The sequence below is a fragment of the Protopterus annectens genome, chromosome 3.part0, assembly GCF_019279795.1.
Source record: "Protopterus annectens isolate FY-2018-M chromosome 3.part0, PAN1.0, whole genome shotgun sequence".
Taxonomy (NCBI): Eukaryota; Metazoa; Chordata; order Ceratodontiformes; family Protopteridae; genus Protopterus; species Protopterus annectens.
Window position 1 is genome coordinate 212,602,973 of NC_056731.1, and position 14,548 is coordinate 212,617,520.

The 14,548-nt window shown below is 41.0% G+C and overlaps 1 protein-coding gene across 1 annotated transcript in view; it reads right to left on the reverse strand.

The window, feature by feature from the left end:
• Nucleotides 1–14,548, reverse strand: part of DNAH11 (dynein axonemal heavy chain 11) — a 4,606,558-nt gene that overhangs the window by 604,183 nt on the left and 3,987,827 nt on the right. Inside the window, exon 73 of the mRNA XM_044065542.1 lies at nt 1,615–1,742. Coding sequence (XP_043921477.1) covers nt 1,615–1,742 — 128 coding nt within the window. The remainder of the gene's footprint in view (nt 1–1,614; nt 1,743–14,548) is intronic.

The window sequence follows — 14,548 nt, forward strand, 5'->3', positions numbered from 1 at the left end:
AAGAGACTTTCAGTACTGAGGGGTTGAGCATCAACTGCTCCAACACCAGCAATGGCCTCAACAATACTGTGACTGTTGTCAACACCAGAGGTTTGAAACAGAGCCCCTCAGCCATAATGGCTCCCGAAGTCGACATGGTCAGCACCGAAGAAAACACCAATGCCAAGGACATCGGCGAAGAAGAAACATCATCTGCTGACATCAGAAGAACTAGTGCAGGCACAGTGTTAACGCCATCATTACTGGTGCCACAACAGGACACAGAGGAGGAATAACTCAAAGATTAGATGACTGAACTTCTGGAACAACTGGAGGAAATATAAGGGCAGAGATGACACCATACTGAAGTGGGGCCTTCATGAAGGCTGACATAATTGACATAACATACTCCCAATCCAAAGGGGTAGGGATCCTAAGAGTCCTAGGGAACATGATTGTTCAAAGGATTATTCTTTTGATGGAAAGCAGCGTGGTAGAGTTATCAGTGAAAGACACTTCACGTTAACAGGAAGTGCTGCACTTTCTCCCCTGTTGTGCGACCCTGGAGTTGGTTTATACAAGTGTGGGGGGGGGGTGCAAAAAAAGGCTTTAAAATGTGTCTCTTGAAAGTGGTTTTCAGTGATTGACATTTGTGTACTAGTCTGTCAAAAAATAATCCTTTGGCAAATAATCATGAATCTGGCACCTGTAGGGGTGCAAAGAAGAAGCACATGCAAGTCTAGACGTCACAAATCTGGACAATTCTTGCTCCAATGAAAAACATCCAGTTCTTCTACCTGGTGCCAAGGGTCTATATTAGATCAACGAACGATTAAATGTTCGAATCTGTAAAGGTCGACCTTTACAGATCGAACATTTAATCATTCAAAAATGTTTAAAAATAAAAAAGAAAAACGAAGTGACAAAACCAAAACCAGGGTAAGCAGGGGCAAGCCCCTGCACTCTCAAGATCCCTACTTAAATATACCAACTCCAAGATCGCGCTACAGTGTAGGAAGGGGAAATTTCCCGTTTCTGCAATGTAGTGCACTGATGTGCGATCTCGGAATTGGTATATTTAAGTAGCAGGGGTGTGGGGGGTGCAGGAGGGCTTACCCCCCTGCTAAAACCCTTTTCTTTTACTTTTTTTTAATTTTTTTTTTTTTTTACATCTTCTAACGTTTAAATGTTCGATCTCTAAAGGTCCAGGTGGTATTAAAGGTGGTACCATATGATTCCTGATAGATAAGGGATGAAGACCTGGCTAGGGTTCCACTGACGAGGATCCTGGTCAAGCAGGTGATGAGGAAACCCTTGTCACTTTTAGAGGTGTTATCTTCTCAAGAATAGGGGCATCAGCTTCCTCAGCTCTTTCCTTCTTCTTTTCTGACCTGGAGGACTTGGAAAAAGTTTTATCCTAATATGTGGATGGAGATCTCTCTCTTCCTGGTACTTCTGAGCAAAGTATCCCATTCAGTAATGTGTTTCTATATAATTTCAGGTTAAAAACTAAACAGGTGGAAAATATCTTATTTGGAAGTGAGTTGTCTTCATGATACAATAATAAAAGTACATGATGATCCTCACATAAGTACAGTGCATTAAATTACAGGACTTAACAACATCAGTACTTACTTGAAGGATAACCCAGTGTCCTCCTTTGGAAGCTTTAACTAAAGATTTTTCAGCAACCTCTTCCTGTCCTTGTCCTAAAGAGACATTGTGAAACTTTCCTGAATCAATCGTAAATCCTAGTTTCTTGCCTAAAACAAAAACAGTTGCATATCAGAAAATAGCAGCTCTGAAACACTGAACTAACCAATGTAATGTCAGCTTAGAAAATATTTTAGTTTAAAAGATATTTGCTGTTAAAAACATGCAATGAAAATGATGCACTTAGCTACAAAAGTGAATGAATTTCCTAAATTATCTTGGTTATATAATGACAAATTCTAGATGGTACATTAAATTTCAGAGCACTGAGAAGCACATGCAATTAGAATCCAATTTTTGCTAGTTCTGCCCCTATAGCTTCTTAACTGTGCAATGTATCTTGATTTATCTATGCTACTGACTTATATTATTCCCATAGGAATAAGTGCAGGGCAAACCCCAGAAACAAACCCACACAGTGGAACCATACTATCAAAAAGCTTTATAATAAGCTTTATAATAAAAGGAAAAGAATTTTGACCAAAAGTAAGTAGAGTAATCCTCAGAATGTTAGAGCCCTTGTCACTGATATAAAACAATTCATGAGCTTAATAAAATCCACCAATGCCAAGTTTGAGGCTAAAATAGCTACCCAAGCCAAAGACAATCACAAGGCATTTTGTAGTTACATTCATAATTCCAAAAGCACAACGCTGCAATGCACTGGGCTGACTGTTAACAACGAAGATGTAGTGAATCTACTGGCCAAAAGATGCAGCTACAACTTTACCCCTCTCTCCCTTCTGCCTGTTGCTCAACATGTACCTGAAACTGGCTCATCTCTAGCTATCACATAAGATCAAGTTCTTATCAAAGGCTAAAAATATTGCATCAATGGGTCATATCCCTGGATGCATCTTAAATAACATAAAGCACGATCTAGCCACACCCCTAACAACACTGTTCAATCTCAGCCTCCCTAAAGGTTTTGCACCAAGTGAATGGAGAACAGCTACAGCCATTCCACAGACACAGCCAATTACAGACCCATAAGTGTGACCAGCTTCATATGCAAAACCAAGGAAAGACTTATAATGGAATTAATCAATCAGGACATAGGGTCCCTCAAATACTAGACCCGTCTCAAGTCTTGATTTGTCAAGGGCAGGTCATGCTTATCCAAACTGGTGGATTTTTTGAAAAGGTCACCAAAGCAATGGATGAAGGCAAAAAGGTACAGACAGCATACCTAGACCTAGCCAACACTTTTGACACAATGCCCCACTCAGGCATAGTAGAAAAGCTAAATAAACTGAGAAAAAAAACCTTTGTCACCCAGTGGAATGTCAATTGGCTCACAGATGAGATGCAGATGATCAAAACTGTGGAACTCATCTCCACAAAGAGACCAGTCATCAGTGGAGTCCCACAAGATTTTGTGCTGGGAACATCTCCTGTTTGGCATCTGCTTTTCTGAAGTAAAAGCCAGTACCAAAGGGCTCTGGCTAACTATGTTTGCAGATGACTGCAAACTACGGGCAGTCACTGAATCCCCAAATGGCTTATCCATCCTGGAGGAAGGTTTTTCGCAAATAACTTGTAAAAATCATGATCTGAAACTAAATGCCAAAAAATGCATTATTGCATCCTTTGGGAAGTCATCTACTCCAAGGAACTACCACACTGACAACATGCCCGACAAGCTGACCCAGTTGATCAGGATTTGAGAACTTATGTGAACAGTGAACTAACTTTTAACCAGTATGAGTGGTCTGGAAATACTATATGACACCAAACATACAGGCACAGAGATTTCTGGATTTTGTAAACACAAACTCCCTGTACCAGACAGTCAATACACCAAGCAGGGATGCAACCATACTGGATCTGGTCCTCACTAATATGGAAGAGTGTTGCGCATGCCCTACTGTAATGTCTTCCCTGGTTAGGTCAGACCACAAAATGGTCTAATTCAAGAACTACTCTAAGGCTAACCTCCTGTTATTAAGTGATATCCTGGCAAAATTTCAAACCCCCCTAAACCCTGAGAACACTGTTGTTTATGCAGAACTGTTCAAAGAAACCCTGTACAAGCATGTTAACAGCTGCATAGAAACAGCTGTACCCACTAGGAAGAATTACAGAACTAGCTCAAAAAACAAGCCACCTTGGTGGAATCACAAAATCAATAGGTTGTATAACAGGAGGAGGAAAATGATGGCAAAAATTAGGAGCAGGATAAAGGCACTGTCATCAAACTAAACAACTCAGAAGGGAAATAAAGTCTACTGAATCCAAATTTGTGGTAAGTTTGGCCTCCCAGGCCAAGGACAACCACAAAGCACTCTTTAGCCATGTCCACAACCTCAAAGGAAATACACAATTGTGTGCAGAGCTCACTGTAAATGGAGCCACATATAATGAGCCAGAAGATACAGCAAACCTCCTGGCTGATATATTCAGCTCCAACTTTACCCTTCTCTCCCCTTCAACCTTCCCTCAGGAAATACCATCAAATATAACTCCCCCTATTATCACTAGGAAACAGATCCTGAATGCTCTGTCTAAGACCAAGAACACTAAATCAATGAGCCCACACAATATCCCAGGATGCCTTCTAAATAGAATTAAAGATGACCTATCAGGGCCTCTGGAATTACTATTTAACTGCAGCCTCAAAACAGGCATTATGCCTCATGAATGGAGAACAGTAACAGTCATCAGTCATCCCTCTGCACAAAGGTGGGCCAACTACAGACCCATAAGTCTCACTAGTCCTATATGTAAAACCATGGAAAGAATTATCATGGAAATGATCAAAATAGATATAGTAAACCTCCAGACACTGGACCCAACCCAGTTTGATTTTGTCAAGGGCAGATCATGCCTGCTCAACCTGGTGGACCTCTTTGAGAAGGTAAACAAAGCAATGGATGAGTGAAAAATGGTTTACACTGCCTACCTTGATCTGGCCAATGCATATAACACGATACCCCACTTGGGCGCTGTTGACAAACGCAAGAGGTTAGTTACAAACTAGTATGTCACCTGCTGAATAGCCAACTCACAAACAGGACCCAGGAAGTTAGAATTGGGGAGTCCACCTCTACAAAGAGCCAGTCACAAGTGGAGTTCCTCAGAGGCCAGTCCTTGGACCACTCCTTTTTGGCATTTATTTCTCTGAAGTCAAGGCCAATGTCAGTGGTGTCTGGCTGACTAAATTTGCAGATGACTGCAAATTAGGAGCTGTCACTGAATCCCACACTGACACAAATGTTTTTCAGTACAGGCTGACACAGATAAACAAAAATACCAAGAAATGCAAATGCATAATCGTATCCTTTGGGAAGTCATCCACCCCTAGTAAATATCATATAGAAAACATACCCCTTAGACTTGACCCAGTAGTTAGGGACTTAGGGACACTCCCAGATAGTAATCTAGCCTTTGACCATCATGTGTCTACAGTAGTGAGGAAATCATTCTATGTTGATCAACTTATAAACAAAGCTATAGCATACAAGTCCAAGGAATTCATTGTTCCACTGTATTCGGCATTCATCAGACATATCATTGAGCACAATGCCCCCTGTGGTATGTACCTAATCAGGCATATCCAACAATTGGAATGTCCACAGAGGTTCCTCACTAAAAGATTGCAGGGCGTAAGTAAAATATCCTATGCAGACCTCTTCAAGCCTCTATCCTTGTATTATGTCTCCTACAGGCTTCTAAGGGGAGATCTATGTCTGGCATACAGGGCATTGTCAGATCCCACGCTGATGGACCTCCTGCATATCCACTAAACAAGCAGCTCCAGAATTACCCATTCTAAAAACTTAAACCTTGCCTATGATATAAATAAGACCTGTTGAAGAGACAGGTATGTATCCAAGAAACGATTCCGTCTATGGAATAGGCTCCCCATCCATATGAAGCACGGTTCCTCCCTAATCCAATTCAAGTGCAACTCGGACAACTGGATGGGGAACAGGAAATTCATCCCTGGTTTGGCACCTATATCTCTAATAGACACAGGCAACCTGTAAATGTTTCATCTCCCAGGCCGCCTGCTTGAAAATGTTTCATCTTCCAAATCCCTGCTTACACTTATCAAGGGTACCAGAACTTGTCAGAGATTTGGGATGCATGGCTAGGCTTAAAAAGGCCCTTGTGGTCATTAGACTAGTAAACACCTATGAACTTATGAGTCCATTGTTGTAAGAAAGCCTTTCTGTATTGCACAGCTTATAAACAAAGGGACTGTGTATACATCTAGGGATGCCATTATTCCCCTTTACTCAGCCCACATTAGGCCAATCAATGAATATTTCCCCCTTTGCCATGTATCGGTCCACAGAGATGCCTTACTAAAAGGATACATGGCCTAATCAACATGTCCTACATGGACCGACTCAAAGCCCTGTCACTACAATTAGTTATCCTACAAACTGCTAAGAGGTGACTTGTGACTGGCATACAAGGAGTCCTCTGACCCATTACTGATGGATTTACTGCACATCAGCAAGTCAAATGGCATCAGAAATACTCAGTCTGGAGATCTAAACTACTTTTGCAACATCAGCATAACTGTTTGGAAGGACAGGTATATTTTGCAGAGAACAACGTTGCTACAGCATAGACTCCCCCACCCACATAAAATAAAGTTTATCCTTGTCCATTTTCAAGCACAACTTAGAACAAAGGATGGAAACAGAAAATGTACTTCAGGACTGCCTAGAATACTACTATATCTTATATGCTTTAGCCCATGTATGGGTCCCCTCAAATTATCTGTGGTATGATCCTAATTATTCTTATTAGGGGTAATATAATTATCAACCATGGGATGGGTAAGGTCAATTTATAAACAAATGGGATAGGTGATTTCAATAACAAAAAGGGAAACTGGCTAGGCTTAAAATATCCAGCAAGGGCAACTAACCTAGTACTTACGTTTGAAACTATAAGCCTATGTACACTGTTTTTGTACTACCACTGTTCTTTTGGTGTTTGAATTATTTATTAACGTTTTTAAATCATATAAGGTACTGAACTTTTACTATATGTTTATTTTCTGATGCTTTATATACGATTGGAGAATCCAGAAACTTCATCAACGTAAGGAGGAAAAAATAAAATAACTGTGGGTACTACAACTGCATCTGACATACAAGTCCAGTCTTCAGAGGAGCACTACAGAAAACTGCAACTGTGTTTTGTGGCATGTGACACTAAAATGAAAGGGCGGATAGCAGCCATAATTATTTAAGTTTGTGGAACTAAAACCTACAGTTTAAACAAATGCCTCCTGACTTGAACAACCCAGTTAAAAAAACTCACATGTAACTACAAGTTTAAAGAAAATCACTTTAATCATAACGTTACTAAAACACTACAGAGATACACATTTCTGTTTTGTATTAGAAACCGTACTAAATAAGACAGTATTATGTGACTGATTTAAGAAAATGCTGTAATTATGGGAAGCATTTACAGCCAAGATTAATTGAAGTTATTGTATGTATATTAAAAGATGAATGCATATAAATGATTAGTATCAGAAAATAAGTTAACATCTGAAAATGTCTATATTTCTGTTTTACCAACACAGGGAACAAATAAAAATCAGAAAGTTTTGCAAGTCAAGCATTTGTCAATAATGTAGAAGCGTACAAGAACAAAATGTCAAAGTGTTTATTCCCAAGAGTATTGAAAGCAGCAAATATAATACATGTTATAGGTGACTTGACGAACAGCACCTGCTTCTCAGAGTAAAGTTATGCAAGAAAATTTCACAGTTGTGTTAGAATGGATCCATAACAAGAGCCTCCAAAGATAAGAAAAATAAACATATTTTAACAAAGCTCATGTTAGTAGAGCTGAAAGAAAGTTTGGTATTGATTGCTTATATGTAATGTTTCTGTTGAAAAAGAAAATATTTATTTTTACAGAGCAAGGACAGTTTGAAAATGCAAAACCTTAAACCATTTTCAGTGCAAACAAAAATAAAAGAGAAGCTTATAGGCTCTGAAGTTGTGAAAGGAAATAGCGTTGTTGATGTGTCTTTCGGCTTTTCCCGGTTAGGGGTCGCCACAGCGGAACTCTGGTCAGCTAATGATTGGCAGTAGATTTTTACGTGCCGAGTTGCCAGCTCTGATGCACAACCTTCAACTAAGGTACACCCATTCATGCATGTCTCCACATAGACAACGCTCTAGCTGAGAATCGAACAGAACAACGTCTTACTATTAGGCGACAACGCTACTGCAAAGGAAATAGCGTGCCTGTAACAAATTAAATAAAATACAATGACATAAGTAATACTGTTTTACACTCAAATTCTGTTATAGTGAAAACATGTACAGGGGAACATAAAAATATTTGGAGTTGCTAATGTTAATATTGCTTGTAAGAAATAAAAAAGGAAGTATTTCTTTGAAAAATAGTTAGATGTACCTATCAAAACTTGCTGTGTAGATGTTGACTGAATAAAATTCAGTTAAACTTGTGAAAAACAAAACATATCAACTCTGAACAGGAAGCAATAGGTTCATAAGTTCATAGGTAGGTACTAGGCTATCGGCCCAAGGGCCTACGTAAGCCTAGCCAGCAAGGTACCATAGCTTACGCCACCCAAGAAAGTTATTTTCCTGTGCCACTGTCCAGCAGAGACACAGAAGTGATCCCCGGGGTGTATTTCCTATTCCCCATCCACTCATCAAGATTTTTCTTGAAGAGTGCTAATGAAGAACTTTGCTTGACATAGATGGGTAGCTTGTTCCAGAGTATAGGAAGTCTCTGGGACAGGAATCTATCCCTCCACCATGTCCTGTTTATTGTGGTGACAAGGTTTAGGTCCCTAGAGCGTGTAGCTTGGAGGGATTGGGATTTCTTTAGGTGTAGCATGTCCAACAGCTCTGGGTTTGACATAGCTTTATATGTTAGGCAGAGATCACCTCGGAGTAGGTGATATGCTACAGAGTAAAGCTGGAGTTTTTTTGAGGCGGTCAGTGTAGGGCATTTGTTTGAAGCCAGTAATCCTCTTTGTGAGGTACTTCTGTGGCCTTTCCAGCTGCTGCAGATGGAAAAAAAACAGTGCTGACTGAACAATTAATGCATTTAGAGAATACATGGGCATGGTTAATGAAATCATAGCTGGTATCCAGGTTCCAGCAGAAAGTAAACCCACAACAAGTGTCTAATCCAGAGCAGTCCATAAGCAAAAGCTGATGCACCAAGTAGATCACCTACTCAAGAAAAGCCAAAAAACTTGGGACAAGCTGATCAGGTATTGGTAGCTGGCATGGCATGAACAACGTACTAAACAAATTAAATCACATCATACAACCTCAATTACTACTCAAAGGCCACATCAACTCTCCTTATCCCGGTGACAAGTCACACAACAACTCACGTTACACCTAGAACCAAACTCCACAGCACTTCACATACATTCGCCTCTCAGGCAACTACTCATTGGCAGGCTCTCTCCATTCAAGACTTATTCCACATACAGAATGCAAATCAAAAAGCACCTCTTCATCCAAAACAAATGCTGCTGCTTCAACATAGGAATATCAGTGTATGAAATGTGTACTGAACTTCATGCTGCTTTAAGATGGAGTCAAGCTGAGCAACTATACAAGTTACTCAAGGGCATTATCAGTAAACTGAAGGTAGGTTGGGCAACAATTATCCAGGACATCAGAATCTGAAGAAGAGTAAGTGTCCATTCTAATAAAGGTGGAAAGATCCCAATGACAAAGAAGTGCTGATCTGATAAGTAATTAGACCAACATCAAATCAGGCAATAACCACTTGATCTAGACATAGGTCTAATCCACAGGTGGACGTGAGTTCACAGCAATCAATGAAATGAAATTGAGACCAATGCCAAGAAACACGTCATGGCAAACACTGCAGGCATCGCCTGAATTTATCAGCTGCAAGTAATCAACTGGTCACGTCACCTTCTTCAGATGAAAAAGTTGTATAGGTATCCTGTTGACCACAACAAACAGTGTAGCCAGTCAACTGGTTGCAGGAGTAATCTCTTTAGACATGAAACCACCTTTTTCACATGAGCTCCTAGCTTGAGAAAAAGCATAATAGTCTCCAAGCCAAAGCTTAACACCAGAAAGATCAGTATGCTGCTATTTATGCTCAGGTCTACACCAGGTTTTAAAAAGTTCATGGAGTTAGACATCAAAAAAAGGCTATTGTGGGACATCATCATCGTACAGGAATACCACAGTGGGTTCTCATGCTCTGTCAGTCAAGCATAGCATATAATTTTATACTGACAAAATGCTTCTGCAAGAGGCTGCATCTCTCTCATTTAAGGGATTTGCTACCAACTCCTTCTCCCTAAAAGGCTATCTTCAAGGCTGTATAACTTTGGAGTAAAAATATCTAACATTGTAGTCAGTAAAACCACAAAAATGCAGCATGCTTACATAATTACAATTTGATGAAATCACTCATCAGCAGTATTTAAGTTCAATAAAACAGGATCAACTCATCAAATCTTAATAAAATGAGACCTAATGAATCATTGGGTAACCATCACAGCCTTACTGTAGCTCAAAAGAATTTCACCTAGGCTGCTAGTACTGAATATCAAAATGAATCAGTGGTGAACAGGAATCACATGCTCAACAATTACAGCACTTAAGTGCCTACATTCCACCAATTTGAATTAGTGGGCTGTAAATGGGGAAGGGTAATTGCAAATCAAACCAGTTGAAGATGAAAAAAAACTTCTCCAAAGCTGATTACAGCCTCCTGAGGGATGGTATAAACAGATTCACAGCCTCCTCCCCCTCTGTAGAAACTGGCACCAGTATCCAAAATTATACCAAATTACTATACAAATATTTATACAGATGCATGGAATCAGGAATATCTGACAGGACTAAATCATCCTCCGCAAGGAAAAGTAAACCTGTCTGGTGGACATCTGCAATAAATAAACTCTATAACAAAAGAAAAACAATGCTGTCCTGGACCAAGAAGGAGCAGGTGCCCAATTGGAAGCAATCTCTCCTTAGTCTAAACAAGCCAATAAGAGCACTAGTGAAATCCTCCAAAGCAAACTTCGAGTGCAAATTGGCCATATCTACTAGACACAATCATAAGGCCTTCTTCACATATGTCCGTAATCACAAAGGTAGCACCCAGATCTGTTCAGAACTGGTGGTCAAGGACACCACATATACAAATGCTGTAGATATAGCAAACTTGCTGGTTGACAGATTCAGTGAAAATTTTACCCCTCTGCCCCCCCCCCCATCAGTAAATCAGGACATTCCCAGTACCTGCCCCCTTCCCCTTATATCTAGGGATCAGGTCATCACTGCTCTCTTAAAGGCAAAAAAATATAGCCTCCATGGGACCTGATAACATCCCAGGGTGCAACCTACATGAACTCAGGCAGGAACCTGCAGCACCATTAGGCACCCTATTCAAGCAAAGCCTGAGTACCGGTTTTGTCCCAGCTGAGTGGAGGACAGCCACTGTCATCCCTTTACACAAAGGTGGAGCGTCCACTGATGTGGAAAATTATAGACCCATCAGCCTAACTAGGCTGATCTGTAAGGCCATGGAACGGATTATCATGGACCTCATTAACAAGGACATTGGCAACTTCTAAACAAACGATCCCACACAGTTTGGCTTCATCAAGAGGAGGTCATGTCTGTTACATTTGTTCGACATTTTATTAGACAATCACCAAAGCCATGGATAAGAGGAAGACAGTGCACACCACTTACCTTGACCTGGCCAATGCCTTCGACACTATTCCCCACTCGGGCATAATAGATAAACTCTCTCAACTAGGCATCAATCCGTATGTTACCAGATGGGTAGCCAACTGGCTCACTGAGAGAACCCACCTAGTCAAAATAGGGGAAGCCACCTTAAGTAGTAGACTCGTATCAAGTGGCATACCCCAGGGTTCGGTCTTGGGGCCTCTGTTATTTGGGATATACTTTTCTGAGGTACAGGCCAAAACCAGTGGGCTATGGCTGATCATGTTTGCAGATGACCGAAAGATAGGAGCTGTCATCTATTCCCCTAGTGACGTGGACATCCTCCAAGAGGGTCTCACCCAAACAAATGACTGGTGCCAGAAACATGGCCTAAAGTTGAATACAAAAAATGCATCATCATCCCCTTTGGGGAGAAAGATGTCCCCACAAATTATCACATTAATAACAATGTTCTAAGCATACAGTGAGTCGTGAGGGATTTGGGCACCCAGATTGATAGCAACCTGACTTTTGACCACCATGCTGCTTTCATTGTTCAGAAAGCTTTCTACATGACCCACCTCATAAGTAAGGGTATCTCATTCAGGGACAAGGAGGTCATAACATCCCTGTATTCTTCCCTTATATGGCCCATTATTGAGTACAATGCCCCATTCGGCATGTACCTCGCAAAGCACATGCAGCAGCTGGAGAGACCACAGAGGTTTCTCACCAGGAGAAACCAGGGCCTCAAAAATCTATCATATACAGATAAGCTAAAAGCCCTATCCCTCTACCCTGTTTCATACAGACTCCTCAGAGGTGACCTCTGTCTGGCATACAAGGTAATGTCGGACCCCGACTTGATGGGACTGCTGCATATCCTCAAGTCATGCTCCACTCGAGTAATCCATACACACGGCCTCAACCTGGTCTGTAACATCAACTGGAGTTGCTGGTGGGACAGATTTGTGTCCCAGAGACTCCCGTCTATGTAATAGATTCCTTCTCCACGTCAAACAGTGTACCTCTTTACCCCTTTTTAAGTGCAATATGGATAACTGGATCTTCTTCTTTCGGCTTTTTCCCGGTTAGGGGTCACCACAGCGGAACACCTGTCCAGTCATGATTGGCAGTGGAGTTTTACAGTGTCGAGTTGACAGCCCGGCACCCAACCTTCCACAGAAGGCACACACACGCACACACTCACACCTAGGGCCAGTTTAGAGTGTCCAATCCACCTACAGCATGTCTTTGGGATGTGGGAGGAAACCAGAGTACCCGGAGGAAACCCACGCGACCACAGGGAGGACATGCAGACTCCGCACAGAAGGCACCCCAGCCAAGGATCGAACCAGAGAACCTCTTGCTGTGAGGCGACAACACTAACCGCTGCACCAACGTGGCCGCCCTCAATATGGATAACTGGATAGGAAATAGAAAATACATCCCTGGGATTCCACCCATGTCCCTGTTGGACAGGGGCATCAGGTGCTGATTTGTCTATGCATGGGCTAAACTCTTGGCTAGGCTCATAAGGGCCTCAGGGCCAATAGCCTAGTAACTTCTTATGATCCTATGAGAGTACATGGCTGGCTACTCTACCAGTTCCAATGGCTCCATACCCAGATAGAACACCAAGGCAAGTCCAAGATATGTCCTAAATGACAGGTTACAATGATAAAAACCAGAGTGAAGCTGAACACTCATAATATGAATGAATTCACAAGCCAGGCAATGGACTCCTTATCAACCCAGATCATGAAGTTGCCTAAACCAGCCTGGCAGGGAACCCCAGCACTGACACAGTGATGAGGTTTACCGAATCTTGAAGGTTTCCCTATGAGTGGGCGAAGAATATAAGAGAAATCTGCATTTTCCTCCTGCACTGAGGACATTCTCCAAGGAGCTGCTGTTCCTGCTGAACTCATGGCTCAGGTATACCGTATGATAATGATGTTGTTTAGTCAAATCTGTTTTTTTTTTTTTTTTTGTGACTTCAACGACTTAGCATGACAAGCCATTTAGTGAAGAACTGCTTCTTTAAGCTTTCAGATTCATCTTCACCAGCACAGTAATACTGCCCATTTACCACAGCCTCTGCCGTCCTCATTTTCTTTTCCCTTGGATCTCTGCCAGCATCAGTTTCTTCTCTATTGAATCATGTCTTTACATTATGTGGCAAAAATATCTAAGTTTTAGTTTTACTATCAAGGTTTCTAGTGAACAGTCTAGATTTATTTCTTTAAGTACTGACCAGTTCAATCTTCCAGCAGTCCATGGAATTTGCAAAAGTTTTCTCCAGAGCTCTAGTTCAAAAGCATCAGTTTTTTTTTGATGCACAACCTTACTTATAGTCCAGCTTTCACAGCCATGTGTTACTACTGGGGAAAACATCATTTTGACTAACTATATGGACCTTTGTTGACATTGTGATGTCTTACTTTGCTCTTTAAAATATTATTAAGATTTGCTATAGCTTTCCTTCCAAAAAACAGGCATCCCTTCATTTCATGGTTGCAATAACCATCTGCAGAGGTATTTCAGCTCAGGAATGTAAAAGCTGTCATTGCCTGCAAAGAATGGATATGGCTAGATGACAACATTTTGTAATACTTTTGTCTTCATCAATATGATTTTCAACTCTTCCTCACTTTCAGCCATTAGAGTGTTATCATTTGCATACCTAGCATTAATATTTCTCCCAGCAATTTTTATTCCAGGGTTTGATTTGTCTGACCTAGCATGGTTAACTCAGCATATAAGTTGAATAAGTAGGATGACAATATACAACCTTTTCTTACTCCTTTCCCAGTCATGAACTAATCAAGTCATTTCATATTCAGTTCTAACAGTTGTTCTGCATACACAGCCATCATGATGCATATAAGGTGATCCAGTATGGCAAGTGATTAGTGAAATGAAAGTCTGTTAGGGTCCACAAAAACAACAGCTTTAGAGTAGACAAGAAAGCATAAATAAACATTATTCAGGAAATCCCTAGCTTTCTTTACTATCCAGCAGATGTTGGCAAACTTGCTGTTTGGTGCCTCTGCCCCTTCTAAATCTATCTTGTGCAGCTGGTAGTTCTCAGCCTATATACTGCTGAAGTCTAGCTTGCAGGATCTTGAGCATTACCTTGCTAGCATATGAAACAAGCA